The 20,422-nt window shown below is 40.1% G+C and overlaps 1 protein-coding gene across 1 annotated transcript in view; it reads right to left on the bottom strand.

Moving 5' to 3' along the window:
• PTEN (phosphatase and tensin homolog) overlaps positions 1-20,422 on the bottom strand; it is a 76,941-nt gene that overhangs the window by 19,204 nt on the left and 37,315 nt on the right. Inside the window, exons 3-5 of the mRNA XM_072628950.1 lie at positions 14,959-15,003; positions 11,919-11,962; positions 10,782-11,020 (exon numbers count right to left, since the gene is read on the bottom strand). Of these exons, the coding sequence (XP_072485051.1) occupies positions 10,782-11,020; positions 11,919-11,962; positions 14,959-15,003 (328 nt within the window). The remainder of the gene's footprint in view (positions 1-10,781; positions 11,021-11,918; positions 11,963-14,958; positions 15,004-20,422) is intronic.

The raw sequence follows: 20,422 nt of genomic DNA, 5'->3' as shown, positions 1-20,422 counted from the left end.
GAGTGTCATCTTCAGAGATAAAACACCTGAACCCATGCGTGTTAATGAGATCCTGGGAAGAAAGGGAGAGGAAGACACTCAAGATACGGTCAGAGACCTTGGGCTGGATCACAACTGCGGGTACAGCGTGGTTGGAAGCAGATGCGTCTGGATAAGAAGGCAGGGAAGTGCACAGTTTAGATTTTCCTAGAAAATGGTTACATTTTTAAAAAAAGTTTCGGCATTTGAAGGTGTAAGTTTAAGTTATCTAGAAAATTAATTGATTTATTAGACTTCATTTGCTAGGTAAAGCCTGGCCAAATGAGGCATTATTCTACTTATCAAAGTTATTTATTTATCCATCTTGTTCAAATGAGTACAATGCCAAATATTTAATTCGACTGCCCCCAGCATAGAGAAGGCAAGCTACTGAAGGAGCTCCCATGAACCAGTCCCTGATGTAAGAAAAAAGACCTGTCTGATGACAGAGCAGAGGTGAGGGGTAGTGATTTCTAGAGAAAGGCCTCTGCAAATCAGCAGTGATATCAAATTAAATCCAGGGGATATTAGAATTAAGTAACAACCTTTCTTTTTAGAAACATCCTTCTGTTGTTACTTTTTACCAAACACATTTATTTCAAATTTATGGCCCCCTCACTCACATAGGAAGAGAGGAGAGAAGGCAGTTCAACAAATGAATGAGCATATCAATTGTGTCTGACAGGATAATCACTATTCCACACCCACAGCCCGTCACCTCTCCAGTGAGGAGAGGTACATTTTCTCACCTCCTCTGAGGCCAAGGTTAGTCATTCTAAGGACACAGTATGAAGTGCCTAAGGTCCCTCAGCTAGTACATGACTAAGGCCAGACTGGGGCTCGGGGCTTCCTTCCTGACTCTGGGCCCAGAGCTCTATCCACTGGACCACGAGGTCCAGGTGCCTCAGGTTCTCTTCACCACTGGAATATCAGTGTTGTCGCTGTTATTGTTACAGTAGATGCAGCACTGGCTCTGGAGACCTTTGTGCCACGGGCAAGTCACTCAAACTCTCTGGATTTCCACTTGCTCATGATAAGGGGGGTCAGATTAGATTCCACCATTGTGGGCCACTGGCCTCCTGGCTGCTCCTCACATCGACAACTCACCTCCCTACCCTGGGAATTTTCTCTGGCTGTCTCTCATGCCTGGGACTAACTCTATCTTTCTCTATTCTTCTGAAATATTCTCCCTCCTCACCTCTGCCTCCAGGCTTCCTTGAAGTCCAAACTAAAATCCCTGCTTCTAAAGGAAGCCTTTTCTAACCCCTCTGAATTCTCACACATTTCATCTTTTATTTCCTGCTTTTTTTTGTTTGTACATATTTAACTGTTGTCTCCCCCATTAGACTGGGATCTTCTTGGGGGCAGGGTCTGTCTTCTGCTTCTTTTTCTATTTCCAGCACTTATCAGTGCCTAGCACGTAAGAGGTACTTAATAAATGTTTACTCACTGAAAATAAAGATAAAATAAACTCAGAAACATTTGTAAACTACATAAAGCTTCATGGAAGGCAGTCACTGATGCCAGGCCAAAAGACTATCTTTGAATAGGCACTCCGCACTTACTGGGCCCACTCTGAGATGAATGGCAGGGCAAGCATGAGATTAGAAGGCAGAGGCAACATGATGGGATGGCTGGTATACTAGACTTGGAGGGAGAAGTGCCACCCTAGACACTTAACATAGAAACTCATCTGGAAAACTGGCACCATTCCTTTAGCACCTACACCTCACAAGGCTTGTAATGATGATAAATAAGTTATAAGTGCTTTGTAAACCTTGTAAATCTTAAAGCACAATATGATAATGGCAAAGAAGGCCTGTTTGCAGACAGTCAAGGGCACAAATCAAGTTGAGACAGTTAATTTGTTAGAAAACAATCTGAATTCAATAATGAAATCACAGGCTATAATAGGAAATGGGCCTAAATGCAATAATGTGGCTTACTTACTGCTGGTGAGGAAGGAAGGAAGGAAGGAAGGAAGGAAGGAAGGAAGGAAGGAAGGAAGGAAGGAAGGAAGGAAGGAAGGAAGGAAGGAAGGAAGGGAGGGAGGGAAGAGAGAGAAAGAGAAAGAAAAAGAAAAAAAGAAAGAAAGAAAAAGAAAGAAAGAGAGAGAGATAAGATTCTCATTAACTACAATGTCTGTTATTAACAAAACAGTAAGGAAACAGCTGTAAAACAAGACAAATGGAGTCACGGGCTGGATTAGGTGCCTCAGAGAAGCCACCAGTATGCACCTGGCTGGGCTGGCACTGGGAAGGTCACACATGGAGTCAGGGTCAGTTCTTAAACCAAAACCACCATTTAAAACCTTTTCTGATCATAAACAGGTGACCAGGGAAGCACATTCTCTGAGAAACTGCTAAAGGAACTGGTAACATTTTCATTGGACTAGGGAAAGGTTAAAGGGGGATGCAACAGCCACTTCCAAACACCTTAGGAGTTTTCCCAAGGAAACATGAGCATTCATTCTCGTCATCCAGAGGAATGAGCTAGGACAAAGAGGGAAGCAAAAAGGCAGATCTCTGATTCGAAACAAGAACATAGATATTGAGGTGAAATCAATCTTAAGTTGTTTGGATGTGGCTAAGTTTACTACAGTAGAATTTTTATTTTATGTTTAAAACTTGAATGGGAAAAAGAAAAACAAAATCAGAGATTTTTTTCTTTCTCATTAGCAATTTGTCCAGAAACTGGACAAAAACTTTCAAGAAAAATTGAAATTGTTTGTCTACACTTAAAGCATTTACAGAAATACTGGAAGAGGTTTTTTATACTTTTTCTGATCTTGGTCTTTTTCAGGAGAACATCTGTGACTGACCAGACAAAAAGAGGCCACCCCTGCCTAGCACTAGCACCAGGAAGCAAGGAGGCCTGAACACCCCAACAGCTCGGAGAGAATGCACTTGATGCACAAGAGCGCTCCTATCAACTCTCCCCCCCATATCCCAAGTAAATCAAATTCACAGTTGTAATAGAGACTCACAGCAAGTTCTGGAGATAATCTTTAGATTATTGAAAAACGAAGGAATGAATTCATAAATAAAATTTTCAGAAGAAAAAAAAATACCAATTTAACGTCCAGATAACGTCAAGCTTTCCTAAGAGCATGGGATGAATATTATCAATCAGTACTTGTCAGACAAATGTAAACTGACCAGGGGAAGCCTGGTGGAAAGAATGCTTGACTTGGGTCTCTTGCTCTGCCACTTCTCTCGAATGGACAAGCTACAAAACTACTCAATTTCTTTTGTGATCTGTAAAACACCATCTTAAAGCTGTTTCAAAAGAGGTATTTAGTAAAATGCAAAGTGTCTTATAAATGTGAGGTAGTATGATTGTTCTATAAAAAAGTTATAATTTAAATTTCTCAGTGTAACACAACAGATATACAACTTCTTTTAGTAGATAAAGTTATATGAAGATGCTTTATCATGACATGGAAGGGACACAGGGATCATGAAGGCCGTCATGCTGACAGAAAGTCAGCTAAGGTTCCAGGGCAGGGGTGAGGAACTTGTGGCCTTGAGGTCATATGTCCTCAAGTGCAGCCTTTTCACTGAATTCACACTTCACAGAACAAATCCCCTTAATAAAAGGATTTGTTCTGTAAAACCTGGACTTGGTCAAAAAGTCACACCCGAGGACCTAGAAAGCCATACGTGGCCTCAAAGTCACAGGTTCCCCACCCTTGGTCCAGGGGATCATTACCAGATGAATGATTGGTTCAGGAACAGCAAGTGATGCAGTCAATGTCCCACTAACAAGGGAACAGATTTATTGTGATCAATGAGAGAGATATTAAGTATGCCAATGATATCACAGATCCTTATAAAAACCAGGAAGGTTTTTAGGATTCTCCTGCCCCACCCCATTCTCGTGACATACTCAAAAACGAAAAGTCCGCTTCCCATGATATCACCATTAGCTGAATACATTAACTGATAGAAGGACACATGCCACCAGATTCTTAAGTCATTTCTAGACTAATATCACCTAAACATTCACAGTTTAGACGACACAATAGAATGGCAACTATTTTAACCTGAGAAATGGAATTCACAATCAGATGAAATAAAACACGACTGATTCACCAAGATCCTAGTGATACTTAAGTTATATAAGTATATAAGGTCTTATATAAGACCTTCCATCTTTCTGTTAAGAAAATGAGACTGGGACAGTGTGGTGACTTGCTGAGATCACACAGGCAGCAAAATGCCCAAACAAAACTTGAACTCAGGTCTCTATCTGCATGTCCAGCGTGTTCTTCCACTTACACTCTGATTCTTTTCTTGTACCACAAGATGGATTTCACTAAAAGAAGCACCAAAAGTTATAATGGGCAGCAACACAGACAGACAGACAGAAAGACATACACACCCCCCAACAAATTCTGCACTGGAAATGCAACCCAATGCAACAAACAACCATGCCAGGCCATGGAGAAAAAAAGATGAAGATGAAAAATGGTTCCTAGACCTCAGGAGCTTAGGATCTAGTGGGGATGACAACATGCTCACAGGGAAGGCTACATATGCTAATCTGAGGAAGGAGAGAGCACTGGCAGGAGGATGCTGGGATGAACCAAAAACGTTACATGAAATGGATGGTGTTTTAGGGCCCGTAAAAAGTGAGATACAAAATGTCAACAGGAGAGTGTGTGTGGCACCCTGAATCCGAAGCCAGGAGCTGAAAGGCCCCAGGTTCTCTCATTTTAGACTCACCACTTACACGGTTTCTTGCATAGTGGAGGAAACTGTGGCTTGAAATTAACTACTTGCCCAAGCTCAGAGAATCCCTCTGGGCTCCTGAGTCCCAAACAGAATAATTTGCATGGAGGCATCCTGCATCTCCACTGCTACTAAAGGCACCTACTGTCCTGTCACTCCTAGACAGACAAAACCATGTCCTCATTCCTCCTGTGTTCTAATCTGACCTTTGACCTGAAATTGCTCTAAGATCACAAAGGAACCCAATTTGGTTTCTCTGGAGGCACTTTTTCTGTCCTCCCCCCCCCCTCAGATTCTGATCTCCTGCTCTACCCAGGCCCCCCTCCTTCCTTTCTGACCAGTTCCCTCTCAGCATCCTAACCAGCTGCTGCCCCACCCTGTCACCACCTGCAAGCTCTCAGATGTGGTGTCCTCTCTCTTCTCTCCCATGAAGAGAGAACTTCACTTTTCTTCTGCCATTCTCTCCCTATGGGGTCTCAACCACTCCCAGGGGCTGTTATCACCTCTATCTGGATGACTACCAAATCTATGTAATTTCCAGAGATTTCTGTAGATAAGCTTCAAGTCTGTACTACTCACACCTGCCAGACATGGCCACCTATCTGTATGGCCCATCAGTACTTCAAAACTGACCCCAACATGTAATGTATCTATCCCCTTCTCCCCCCAAAACCTTGCCCAGACTAGATTAAGGCTTTTTCCCTCTTCCTCACCTGGATTCTCCATCACAACCATCCTCTCCATTCAACTCTTAGCCACCGCTGGGCCTCAATGCCAATAGTGTTTTCTCTCTCTAATCCATTCACATATTTGTTAGAATTATCTGACAGAGATTCACAGCTAAGAGTGCTCCCAAATGCCACCTACTTTAACTTCTTTGTTTTAGGGTTAGGGTTAACTTCTTTGTTTTACAAATTGAGGAAACACGCCTAGAAAGATCAGGGAATTGTTCAAGTTCACACAGGTAATTTTCATCATAAGCAATAGTAAAAGTCAGATCCTCTGATCTAGGGCTAGTTCTTTTCCTTCTTCTATGTTTTCTCCTGAAGCAAAGATAACTCTTCTGATGACCTCAAGAGAGAATACAAGCTCTTTCCCAAACTGGCTTATACAAGTCCTCTTCATGAACTGGGCATCAGCCAAGCTGGAACACTAGAGATTCCCTGAATTCCAAATGGAACCTAACATCTACAGGTCGAGTGATGAGTTTGAAATCTATGGTTTCTTATAAAGTTCAGATCAACTGTGAACAGCCATTTTGGAAAGAAATTTGGAACTTCTGCATACCTTTTGGCCCATTAGTTGTGATACCACTACTAAGCCTGTACCACACAGAGATCAAAGAAAGCAGAAAAAGTCTCATATGCACAAAAATATTACACATCAGGGTTTTTGTAGTGGCAAAGAACTAGAAACTAAAGGGTGCCCATCATTTGGAGGATAACTGAATAAATGGTATACGAATGGAAGGGAACATTACTGTACCATAAACAATAATGAGATAGTGTCAGAGAAACTTGAGAAGACTCATATAAACTAATGCAGAGTAAAATAAGTAAAATTAGACCAATTTATAAAAGATCATCAACACCTTTGAAACATGTAAGAACTCTATTTAACATAAAAACCAACCATGAACTCAGAACACTGATGATAAAGCATGTTACCCACATCCTGCCAGAAAAGTGATCTCAAGACACACAATGAGACAAACATATGGACATGGCCATTGTGGGAATCTGCTCATGATCTCATGCTGAGCTCCTAGTTAAGGTTTTGCAAATCAGTTGGCATTCTAAAGTGATATTATTGGTGCCTGCCACACCCAGGGACTTCTAACTCTCTTCCTGAAGTAATCATATATCTAAACATGGAACAAACCTACAAGCACGTGATCTCATTTCTTAATCCTAAGCCACTTTTTCCAACATATCTTTCACTATATTCCACATTACTCTTTGGCAAGAAAGTAACCAATTATTAAAGCCTCTGTTGACTTAATTGGGAGAAGACCATCAAATGTTTAATGATGCTGTTGGGTTGTGCCTGACTCTTAGCGATCTTATTTGGGTTTTCTTGGCAAAGACACTGGAGTGGTTTGCCACTTTCTTCACCAGCTCATTTTATAGATGAAGAAACTGAGGCAAACAGGGTGAAGTAACCCATTCAAGGTCACCCAGCTAGTCAGTGTCTGGGGCCAGATCTGAGCTATTCAGGAGGGGCGCTCTACCCACTGAGCCACTTGGCTGCAAATGTTTAAAAATAAGCTCTACCTTTTCAACTCCTGTAAGGATCATGAGCATGGTCTCTGTGCTTCTGCTCAATCATGAACTGTGGGAGGTGGAATGATCAGGTGCCTCATAAAAATGATGCTTCTGGAACCTCACCATCCAGAACCCTGTCCGGAGAGCCCAGCAAAGCCTATGTTCTGTGATTCAGGCTCTCCAGCAGGGCATCAGCAGCATGGACAAGGCTCTTGAATTGCAGCAGCACAAAGAGAGTCCACACCGACAATTGACCCAAGCAGAGTGCAGATGACCCAACCCCTTCTTTCTTGGCCCATGGAAGGCTGGTCCATTTCCTTCTCTCACGCTAATATACTGGTAAATGGGGTGTGGAGGGGCTCTAACATCGGGCCTGGAGTCACGAAGTCCCAAATCCAAATCCTACCACCAACGCTAACTAGCTGTCATGTGGCCCTGGGCAAGTCACTCAACTGTTTGCCTCAGTTTCCTTATCTGTAAAATGGGAATGATAAAATATAACTCATAGGACTGTTGTGAAGATCAAATGATATATACAACTACTTTGCAAACCTCAAAGCACCAGAAAAATATTAGCTACTATTATTATTCCTCTAACTTTGACATGCCATGGATACCATCAGAGGTGGCAGCCTGTCAATCACAGCCTAACTGGCCCAAACCTTAGCACCAAAAGATGAAACTAATTCTTTAGTTGTTGATGTAGGAATAATTCTTACTTCTATGGGTACAGTCACAAGATCAATTTGTAGATCAAAATAAATACCAAATCAGTAAAATAAAAATGTGAAGATATGACATGCATATGAAATAATACCAACCTGATGCTTTTAACAAGATTCTGACACTGAAAAAGGGGAAGCAAGTTTAAAAAACTAGCCCCAGACATTAATACATTCACTATTTCTTAAAAAAGTTTAAGCAATGTCAATCAGTGGTCACAGTTAAGGTCAAAAGAGCCTAGAAACTGATTCAGCCACAAACACAGAAAATAGACCCTCACGCTGAGGGATGGCCTAGAACGTGTGAGGTTCTGAGTCTCATCCCCTGCTCTTCCTATCAACCTTGATAAATCACTGCACTTCCCTAACAGAGAGGGGGCACAGAGGGCTGGGGGCCAGGGTAAAAGACTCCATCACCGGAACAGGCAGACTTCAGAAAATCCTGGAAAGACTTATATGAACTGATGCTGAGTGAAGTGAGCAGAACCAGGAGACATTGTTCACAGAAACAGTCACAGTGTGTGATGACTGATTTTGATAAATAACCCTTTTCAGCAAGGCCTCATGATGGAAAAATGCCATCCACATCCAGAGAAAAGACTATGGAGTTGGAATGCAGAATGAAGTAGATCATTTCCTTTTTTGTTTTTTTCTCTCTCATGGTTTCTCCACTTCACTATAATTCTTTTATGCAACAGGATTAATGTGAAAATGTGTTTGATAGGAATGTATGTGTAGAGTCCATATCAGATTACATGCCATCTTGGGGAGGGAAAGGGAGAAAATTTAAAACTTATGTTAGTGAATGTTGAAAACTAAAAATAAATAAACTGGGAATAAAAAGGAAAAAAAGAATTAATGAACTTAAAAAAAAAAAAAGACTGCATCACGCTTTGAGAGGGACAGAGAGGGGCACAGAGGGCTGGGGGCCATGGTCAAAGACTCCATCACCTGATAGGACAGCCTACAGCCTAATGATCCCTCAATACTTGGCTAGATTCATTCTCAAATAGTATTGATTACACCATGAAAAGCACAGAGCCTTGTCTCTTGATAGATACACAGACAGACAGACAGACACACACACACACACAATAGATCATATGAGTGAATAAACAGACAAAGAGCCCCATGACCTCCTCACTGTGGTCTATCTCCACACAGGGACTCCCTCTGCCAACACAGATCTTGGCCCATCAAAAACTTGGTTGATAAATCCAAGCAACTTGCCTAAGGCACAGAAATTAAATGATATATCCGGTATCAGACAAGGTCAGGTCTAAGGCCTGAACTTGGCTCTTCCTGACTCTAGCTCATTACTTAACTCAGCAACTCTACTGTAAGAAGATGGCCCAGCCCCAATGAGTAATGGGTAATCACCTCTCTCCAGGCTGCCCCAAAGGCTCATTTCCACAGAACTTTATCTTGCCCCTGAAAGCCCTTCACCCAAGAAACTCATTCCACCACCACCACCACCTCCCAGACACCTCTCTACCTCTGAGGCTTCACTAGTTCAGCCCAGAATTTCTAATTCAAGGAGGCAGCTCAGGCCCAATATGGTTTCATCCCTCTGCAGGCTGCAAGGCTCACTCATCTCCACCTTCCCCATTCCTGATGCTTTTCAGCTCCTTTTTAGGGGCCGTCTTCCCCCACAAAAATAGAAGCTACTAGAAGACAAAAACTTTGCTTCTCTATTCCCAGAAATTAGTACAAGGCCTGGGACATACTAAGTGTTTAATGACTGCTTGCTGACCGATTATAACTAAACTAAGCTCCACCACTATGCGTCTACCTTCAAGCACAATACCTGGCACGTAGTAGGCACTGAATATTTACTGAACTGAACTGAAATAGAATACATGGCTGTATCTCACTGGGATGGCCATTCTGCCACATCACAGTCTGGGCCACAGGTACTTCCCATTTTCTTTTGCTTTTTTCCTGGGAATGGTTAGTTAATCTCCTTCCTACCACTGTAAGACTGCTGTGTTCCCAGGTCAGATGCAATTAGTATGAGTATGAAATGACCAGAAGAGCTCAGCCCCAGGGAGGAATTCTCTTATTTGGACTCTGTAGAGGATGATGGGACCTCAAAGCTCACCCTCCCTGACACTGAGGAACACATGAAGGGAGACTGTGTGGTCTTGGTTTATACCATACTGAACACTAATAGTAACAGTGTTGCGTGTCACCACATCATGTATAACATTAACACATGCATCAAAGAGGAGAGACTTCAAGTCTGCATTTATCCTAGGGAGTCCCTTTTTTTTTTTTTTAAATTAACAAACAGAACCAGGATCCAAAATCCTCTCTACCTCTCAGTTGTGTGACTGTAAAGATGTGGTCCACTACAGAAAGTAATCCACAAAAGGCTTTCCCTGTTCCCTCCTCATGCTTTTGTTAAGGAAATCTTCAATGTGTTAAGACTATTTTTAAACATTTTATAGAGATGAGAAGGTGAATATAGGAGTTGTTAGCCATCAATGCCTTCCTGATTAGACTTTTGGGAAAGGACACTCTCAGTGGACTCTGTAGTTTTCAAAATGATTGTTTTTCAGACTTCTTAAAAATCCAGCCCACATAATAAAGTTAGGATAATAACTCTTTACTGAAAGAAAAAAATTCATGGAGAATTTATCACAAGGGCAAACTTACCTTCCAAAGGCAATTTATTTCCACACATACTTGACATATCAGTCTGACTTGTAACTCACAGGCTTCTATATGTAATGCTTTATAAAGATTCAAAAACAATTCAACAACAAGTGGTGTGCTTCACAAAAACTCAATGAACCAGACATTACCCGTCTGCTCATTTGGAAGAAACACCAAGGGTTTAATACAAAATCTGAAGTCAAGATGCCATGCAATAAGCTGTAAGTGAACTACTATACTGCCTGCAAAACATCCCATGATTTTCTGTTGACTGGGCAAATGAAGTAAGTGTGATGTGTCTGTTCCAGGAGGGGGGTACCTTATAAAAATAAGGAGGCTCCAGGCCCTGGGAAAAGAGAAGCAAAAAATATCCACACACAACTCACCTTTTTGTCTCTGGTCCTTACTTCCCCATAGAAATCTAGAGCCTCTTGTGCCTTTAAAAACTTTCCTCGATGTAATAAATATGCACAAATCATTACGCCAGTTCGTCCCTTTCCTGCTTTACAGTGAATTGCTGCAACATGATTGTCATCTTCACTTAGCCACTGGTCAAGATCCTCACAAAAGGGTTTGATGAGCTCTAGCTGGGGTGGGTTGTGATCTTCAAAAGGATATTGTGCAACTACATCAAAAAGAGAAATGGTGCCGTTAGACAAAATCCATTTTATCAGACACTACTCTTACTCTGAATTGTTACACAGCCAGAGGTAGGTTAATTTTATAAATGCTATCGATGACAAAGGTTTTCTAAGCAAGGAGTTTAATCAATGAACAGAAGAATTCTAGAGAAAATGTATTCTGTCATTCCACACACTAATCCATCATATCCCTCCACTTATACTCCTTTAGACTTCTGGCCTTGGCAAGCCAGGCATCATCCCCACTCCGCAGCCACAGAGAGCAGCACTGTGTAGGTGCTGAAGTAGGTCAGCCAGGTGACCCTGCCATGTGATGAAAGGTCTCTGGGTCCTTCTCTCTTCTTCCTCCACTTCTCTGACCTCCACTGCCTATAAAAAAGTGCCTACATCAAGAGCAGGGACATCCTCAAGCACGGTTCATCCTTTCAAAATATAAAGGAGATGGAGGCTCAGTTGAATGACAAAATAGTACCCTTCTTTTCAATGCTAACACAGATAACAGCAGCTTTTTCTAAGCTGCTCTTTCAGTTACTAATTTGAGTTTATGTGAGACAGTGAAATAACAAATCATCTACTAGTAACAAACACATAACGGCTTAAAAAAATAAATTAAAATAATTCTCCACACACTTGAGAGACAAGAGCCCAAGCCACAATGAACACTAACAGTCTATCTCCTACACAGTGTTTCCCCAGCACTCAGTAGGGCTGAACTACAGGCAAACTCCTAGAATCCCATCCAACTGAAGCTCTAGAAACCAATTACAATCTCAGGGTGACCAGTTCTCTAACACAGGGGGACACTTTCTCTAACATTCTGAATTATTCCTTGAGCAGAAGTTTGCCTCCAAACCTGAGCCAATGGCAGGACCAGGTACTTACCTCTACAGTTAAATTTGGTGGCATCATAATGTCTCTCAGCACATCTAAAAGAAAAGTTAAAATGGTCATTTACATACATAAAATCTCCTTCCAAATTCTAAAATGATACAGACACTGCAGGTATTTTGGAGCTGTTCACAGTTAAACAACAGTACTAGAAGTACTATAAAGTTACTTCCTCACCACAATCCTCTGGAGCATATCACCACCCACTTTTAAAGATGAGAAAACTGAGGCTCAGTGAATTTGTACTTTAGAATCACAGGATCCAAAGCTTGAAAGGATCCTGAGATTTTCTGGTCCAACTGCATGTATGTGCCACCCCCTTCCCACTCCCATGGTACAGGCAGGAAACTGAGGTCCAGAAAAGGAAAATCACCTAAGGAAAAAGGAAAGATGCAACAAAACACAAATCCTAAACCAGGGCTGCTGACACCAAGAAATCCAGTGTTTTTTCCACCATGCCAAAGCAGTCCAGACCAGCAACTAACACAGTGCCCACATGGACCAGCAATCTCAGAATCTTTCCGAGCCCTTTTTTTTTTTGTGAACAGATGAAGAGGATCTTATTTTGGCAGGTGCCCACTTTTTATTTCATGCTCAGGTAGTTTTGTTATGATCTATTAACATATTCTTTTAACATCAACATCCCAAGTCTTTGTCTCTCAACAGAACTTGTTAACAAATCTATTTGGAGGATGGAATTAACAGGACCTAATTTAAATGAAAGGCAGGGTATAGTGTTATGTAGAGCAGGCTGGTCTTAGATCCAACTGGCACCTCTAAGACATCCTCTGTATTGTCTTGGACAAGCTGATTCATTTCCCTAAGAGTCCAAAGCAGGTTTCTAAGATAATGGTAGTCTCGTAATGAGACCACAGGTTCAGAATTATACCTCCCCCACCCAAAAAAAATAAAAAATAAAATCAATACGAGTTAAGAAAAAAAATAAGAGGATTCTGGAAAAATTTATTTTGCTGCTTCATGACTTGATCATTTATTTACATGCAGTTTCTGAAATAATCCTGGTTAGACCAAGGACTGTCCATGGGTATTATTTTGACCCTGTTAAACTGGGGTAAAAATACCGAACAGGAGAAAGAAGAAGATGTAAGAACAGAAGAGCCTTCTTGTTCAGGCATACGTTAGGGGCCCTTCTAATTATGCTTTCTATGACATAAAAGGTCAAATTGATCTAATCTTTAAAGGGAGGGAAAAACAAGAAATTTTGATAACATCAAGTATTTTCAAATATGCTGTACAAATGTTTCAAATATGTATTTGAAACGTTAAGTATTTTCAAAATCTTATTTATTCCATATCATGAAAGAATGGGGTATTCTATTTACATTTTCTAGTTGATTAAAATTATCCCTCTAAGTGCTAAAGCTCATTTTTGATTAACATTTTCCTAAAATATGTATATATATTACTGTCCTTTTAAATATTATAGTGAATATACATTAAGCATTTCCTGATGACAAAGATTCCTTTGCAGATTTCAGGGTTACAAAGCCAAGAAGAGCCAGGTTGCACCTTTGTTCAAGCGATAAAACCATAATCCCTGTGCATTCCTTTCTCCATCCTGAACTAAGGAAATAAAGTCAGTATTTCCTTGTTCCTAACTGCTGGCTGCCACTGCCAATGTTCATTCAGCTGTTCAGACTTTAAGCCAGAGAGCATGAGAAGAAGCAGAAGGCACTCAACTGAAAGTCACATGGCCTGACTTTCCCTATTTACCAGCTGTATGGTCTTGGGCAAGTCCTTTCCCCTCTGGGTCTGAACAGACTTCCTCAGAGGTGCTTTCCATCAGGAGAAAATGATCCTATATCCTAAACCTGCCCCTCACAACTCAAAAAGAAGTGACCCCACAGCAAAGAAAATAAGAAACCTCCACAATAACTCACACTGAAATGGTCCCTTGAGGCTCACAAAATACACTCCTTCTAACTAACTGCTTAGTAAGATGGCTAGGACCAACAGTCTCTATTTTCTCACTTTACAGAAGCAATGGCTGAGCAACCTGCCAGCAGTCACATGGCCCAAGGATCTGGGCCGGATCAGTTCTAGGTGTCCTGTGATAGAGTCTTTCATTGTTCTCTCTTGAAAATAACAAGTCACTACATCTTGCTTATGAATTTGATTTATAGAATTCATATATTTATACAATTTATCCATTTTACACAAGAAGGATAGGGATCAAATGCTCTGAAATAACAGAAATCTGACTACTACAGAGTGAGATAATAAAAATATTAAAATACATAATAAAAAAAGCATTTTTGAATTACAAAAGGGCTTTAAAAAAAAGCACAAATGCCCAATCTTAAACATTTTTTCATCTAAATAAATTAGTACACAATTTTTGATGGATTTTTTCCCAATTTTTCAGGAGGCAAAAAGTTATCAGAAAAAAACTTGGTCCCTTCCAAATATAATATAAATAAAATAAAAAATAAAAATAAAGAAAATGTCTATTTTTCCCTGGGGCCCTCATATCACCACCAAGAAAAAAAAATGGAGACAAAATTGCTTAGATATAGAAAATCCCTGTAATACTGCCCCAAAAAACAGACACCACCCAATCCAAGCATTCAAGCAACATTTCTGAGTTCCATAAAGAGAGAGGCCAAGAGTGGTTTTGACAGCATCTCCATGGAATGGAGGCCAAGAACAAAGAACCACCTCTAACTTCAAAGTGCAAGCCCAGAGGAAGGCAGGCAGCGGCATCATCGCTGGTTAGGAATAAGCTGCTCTGCTGGGAATTACCCTTCCAGTGATCACGTGGTCATAGGCTCTCAAGACCAGAGGGATACCAAGTCATTTAAAGCAGATCAAGTAACAGAAATCCTTGCAAATACCCCAGTTCACCTCATCACTACACTTGCTAAATGAGCTAATGATATTTGCAATCAGACTTTTTGAACTAATTGTTTTATAAATGCAATTCAGCAAAATAATATCTTTAATGCTACCTCACCCCAAAAAGGAAAGAACTTTCACTTGAAAGCTGTTTTTAGAAGCAAGGAAACATACTTACAGATTGTATATCTTGTAATGATTTTTATGCTTTGAATCCAAAAACCTTCAAGTAAAGAAAAAAAGCCATCATTAATAAAAATAAGAAATTTAATATTAACAATACTCATGAAACTCTGAAGATTATTTTCGAACCTCAAGTAATATTTACATTCAGTGAGATAAGATTCCTGAAAAACTTTCCCCAGTAGGTTTTAATGAGGGAATACATATGTTTTATGTATTATGTTTTACCAAGGAAGTATGTAGAGTTTCCATTACATTAATAGTATCCTTAAATGATGCTACTATCCTATCAATTTATGGCAGAGTGAGGAAAGCACTTGATTTGAAATCCAAAGTCCTTCATCTGAATCCCAGCCCTGACTTACTAAGTGACTTTCTATTCACTTAACTCCAGGACTCTGATTTCTCATTTGTAAAGCTTATGAGGAAGGCACTGCCAAGCTCTATGTCCTATGATACATGATCTAAAGAGGGGTTCTTAAGGTGGGGCACATGGCCTTGGATGGTGAAAAACAGCCATCTTAATTTTCATTAATCTTCAGTTGTCTTTGTAACTCTATAGAGTTCACCTTATGCATTTAAAAACATTCTGGTAAGATATCCATCCATAGGCTTTACCAGAGTGACCACAAAGGGGTCCATGATGTGAAAAGATCTGACCTAAACAGATGCCAAGCATCCGCCAAGCAAGAGAAAGCAAGAAATGACTACGATGGTGTTAACGATTTGATCTGAATTTTAAAATAATTTTATACCAGCATAAGAATTTGGTTTAAAAAGAATACAGCTTATACAGATGTATTTTTTAAAGAATTAGCTCTATTAAGTGGGAAATATCCATACACACAAGTGTTCATATATATAAACTTGAAATTGCACTGAAACCTTTGCCACTTCTGAGGAGCAATTCTGCCTAATTCAATAAGATCAACAAGTCCAACACTGAATGAGCTGCTCTCCACTCGCTGTCCACACCAGCACCTGGAGGAAAGTCTTGCTTCAGCAGCTCTCTCTTATCTGTTCTGTTCTTTCTTACCATTCCTCATACCTTCCCCCTGGGTTTTACAGGAGTTTATATTTGGAAGTGACAGACACAGTACTGTTTTTCCATAGAAATGCTTTTTTTATTATAGAGTGGTTTTTCAGTCATGTCTGATTCTCCATGACCACATGTGGGGTTTTCTTGGCAGAGATACTGGAGTGGTTTGTTATTTTCTTCTCCAGCCCATTTGACAGATAAGTAAACTGAGGTAAACACAGTGAAGTTACTTGCTCAGAGTCACAGAGCTAGTAAATGTTTGGGGTCAGATCTGAACTCAGAATAGATGAGTCTTCCTGACTTCAGACCAGGTGCTCTATCCACTGCAGCACTACCGAGCTGCTCAGGGGCATATTTATGTTCTATAAACAACATAAGGGCCAGAAATAAGAAAGCACAGGCTCAGGGGGACCTGAACTCAAACAAGAAACAACACCAGAACAAGCTAGGAAAATAAAAACAAAGTCAAACAACGTTTCAACCTTTCTACAAAAATCAACTTTTTCCCCCTGGCTGGGAGTATGGGGAGAGGACGAATGAATTAAACTGTGAAGTGTTCATTTGACTACTCAAAACATTCCAGCATTACAACAATGGCTCAAGAGATCTGAAGAGAACTCCTGGTTTAACAGATGAGCAAAGCAAAGGGAGAGACATCCCAAACCCCAGAGTCAGTTAATGGCAGAACTGAGCCAATATTGTTCAATTCTCTTTCCATTCCACTCTATTACCTCTATTACCTATATAAAATATATAATTTTTCTTTCAATGATTTCCAGATTTTCATAAGCACCCAAATACTTGGAATATACAATAATGAATAGTTGGGCCCTTAAAACAATAAGTCTAGGCAGCAGAAAAAGTCATCTGAATTAGCCAATTGCCATGTCTGAAAGTCACTGATTACAGTAAGGATCAAACCTAGGAATCCTTACCGCTGAATAGCATCCTCTCAGAGTCAAGTGTCATATATGTATGCATTAAAAAAAAAAAATACTACATCAACATGAGAAAACTGGGACAGATTTTCACCAGAACATATAAGCTCTAAAAATGATGCTTATCTATGGCTGCCAAACTGCTTTTCAAATTTCTACAAAATGTAAACATTTTCTACCTGGCTTACTATGTATAGCATTTCCTCCTCTAAAATTAAGCAGATGGTTACAATTTTTTCACAAAGGATACACTGAAAATTCAGGTCTGATTACCAAACCAAAAGAAAAGATCATAATTATATAATGCAAATGGTGATATTATACACACATATACATAAATGCTAAGACTTGACGTTAACAGTACTGCACGTCAGCCATGGCAGGATACATTCAAATTCAATTCAAACATTTATTAAGGAAATCCCTGACCTGTACAAGATACTGCACAAGTCCCCATTCTCTGACCTCAAGGTTATACCCTACATTCAAACTGAAGGGGGAAGCAAGCTGCTCAGTCTTGGAAGACTAAACCAAAACAAATTCTAGTTATCAGTTACAGTAATTCAGAGGCATTAAGCTAAGATCAAATGTATACATGCAAATTATTTTTTAGTAACAAAAAACCACATATATTAACATTCTCTCTAGAGCAAAAAAATCCACTCCTGCCCAGAGGAGTCTGCTGGTCTCCCTGTAGACATACCACATATTCTGTACTACTTCATATCTACAACACAGTCTTTTCTTCTAGGGAAACTGTCTTCCAATTTTATAAATTTGGCAATTTCCCTAAGGTAACAATATATGAAAAAATTGTCCACCTTTTCCAGGTAGAAAATAAGAAAGGAAAAATAGGGCAATTCAAGGTTATACAGCTAACATTCCAAGAACCTCGTTCAAACAAAATTGTTATCTATAAAACACTCATGGTGTATGACTAACCAAAGATGATAGAGTATGTCAACTCTCTGCCAAGAATTGTACTAAGGACTAGGATCCAAATGCAACCAAGAAACACAGTCTCCACCATGAGAAGTCTACACTCTAATGAGGGAAAACAACAGAGAAAGGGAGACAAAAGAAGAGATAATGGACATTTCCCAATAAAGTAGTATATTCTCTTTGAGGTGAATACCAAAGGAAGCCTCCATTTTGGTTTGGGAATCAATCATTCAATGTTCAAATCATCCGTCCCACCTAATATAGACCTATATAAATCAAAGTTGATTTTAAAGCTTTTTACTTTTTCATGAAATACATAGTAGAGATTTCTATAAAACATTTTGTCATCACTGGAGAATAAACATTCACTAGACTTAGGAGGATAATCATCTCTTTCCTCATACTGTGCTTCTTCAAATAGAAATATGGAACCAAAATAAACGGGTTTTTTGATGTTGTATTGGTTTTTGTACCACCCCTCTTCCCACTGAACCACATCGTCTGCCTCAAATTCTCTTTTTCCTGCCCAGTAGACAGCCTCTCTTCCTATATTTTGTTGTTCAGTTGGACCCAATCCTATTCAGGATTTTCTTGGCAAAGATCCTGGACTGGTTTGCCATTTCCTTTTCCAGTTCATTTTACAGATGAGGAAATTGAAGCAAACAGGGTGTAGTGACTTACCCAGGGACACACAGCTAGCAAGTGTCTGAGGCTGGATTTAAACGCATGAAGAAGAGTCTTGTAGACTCCTGGCTCAGCAAGCCATCCATTGTTACCACCTAGCTGCCCTCTCCTCTTCCTAAGTTAATGAGAATAAAAGGACTGACCAGTAGATACCCCGTTTTAATCATTAACCTAAGTTGAGAGCATCCCTCAATTTCTCCTCTTTTGCTCTACTCAGAGCCTCTGCTTGTATCGTGCTCCTCCCCCATTATTCCCTCTCTTCCATCTTCAATCTATTCATCTACTAAATCTACCTCAATAGCCAATAAAAATCTGCCCAGGTTTCCACACCCTACCCCCAAACCCTTTATTTAAACAAACCTACAAACCAATCCTTCATTCGACTCTACCATCATCACAAACTTTGGTTCTTTCTCTCCTTTTCATAAATAAACTCCATTTTCTTAGCTCTCAATACTCTATCTCCTTTCCAATCCCCCTCACCAAATGCTCTCCCCAAGGTTACCAAGATCTGTCCAAACCCATGCATCTTCTTTGTTTATGCTTTCCCTCAGTGATTTTATCATTTCCCCGTGGATTAAATGATCTCTCTACCGAAAACATTCCCAAATCTATATAATACCAAACTTTAACCTCTCTCCTGCACTCCAGTCCTGCATAATTAGAGCTGCTTTACCTGGATATCTACTGGCATTTCAAATTCAGCAGGTCTAAAGTGGAATTTATCTCATCTTTCCACCCAAATTCACTCCTTCCCAGACTTTCCTATTTCTGTTAAGTGCATATATCACCATCCCTAAAGTTCCCCTGGTTCGTGAACTCAGAAATCTCCTTGACTCTTCACTCTTCCTCAATCCCTGTAACCAATTAGTTGCCAAGTCTGATTGATGCTGCCTTCACTTCCCTGACATCTGTGTCTCCCTCTCTGCTCACACAGCTGCTGCTCCAGTTCAGGCCCTCATGGCTTTTCTCTGAGACAATCACAACAGCCTCCTAATGAGTCCCAACGCTTCTAGTTTCTCTCTTCAAGCCATACTCCACACAGATGTCAAATTGATCTTTCTAAAAAAGTCTTAGGTCTGACTATTCCATTCTCATAATCAAAGTCTTCCCTATTGCTTCTAAAATAAACAGAAACTCAACTCAGCATTTACAGCCCTCCCACAATCTGATGTTCTACCTACTTTCCAGACATTAGTTTCCCTTCACACTTTACATGGCAGCCAAACTAGTCTCCAATCTGGCCTCCAAACCCGACATTTCATCTCTTATGTCCAAGCCTGTACAGGCTGAATCGCCTGCTAAAAACAAACTCTCTCCTTACTTCCATCTTTTAGGCTCCTTCAAGATACAGATGGATTGTTTCCTCCTATAGTCTGACTTTCATGATTTCCACAAAAAGTGAACATTCTCTCCTTCCTCATATTATCTTGTGTTTCTTATGTGAATGTGTTCTATCTTCCCAGTTATATATAAGCTCCATAAGGACAGAGACCATTTTGTTTGTCTTTATAGCCCATCTCTTTTGCATATCAGTAGTGGGTCCTTAATACATGTTCAACATGATAAATTTAACATTAACCACTGAGTGACTGGATCATATTTGGAATAGTGTACTGAAAACCCAGTCAGCTTAATTAGTGCAATCCAAAATACCTCTCAACCTAGTCCTTCATTAAAATAAACACTGGGTAAACTGTTACTGATGAGAAATCAGGTGCAGATCAGAGAAAAGCCAGCTTAGATAAATCAAGTAAATTTATCAGAGAAATCCAAAAGGAGATATAGAGAACACTGACTCCTTTCTTGCAGCAGAGAGGTTACAGCCAGCTCAACAAAGTGCTGTGGTGGGGGGG

This window comes from Notamacropus eugenii, chromosome 1, assembly GCF_028372415.1.
Source record: "Notamacropus eugenii isolate mMacEug1 chromosome 1, mMacEug1.pri_v2, whole genome shotgun sequence".
Classification (NCBI taxonomy): domain Eukaryota; kingdom Metazoa; phylum Chordata; class Mammalia; order Diprotodontia; family Macropodidae; genus Notamacropus; species Notamacropus eugenii.
The sequence above is the reverse complement of the archived record's forward strand: the minus strand, read 5'-3'. Positions and strand labels throughout refer to the sequence as shown.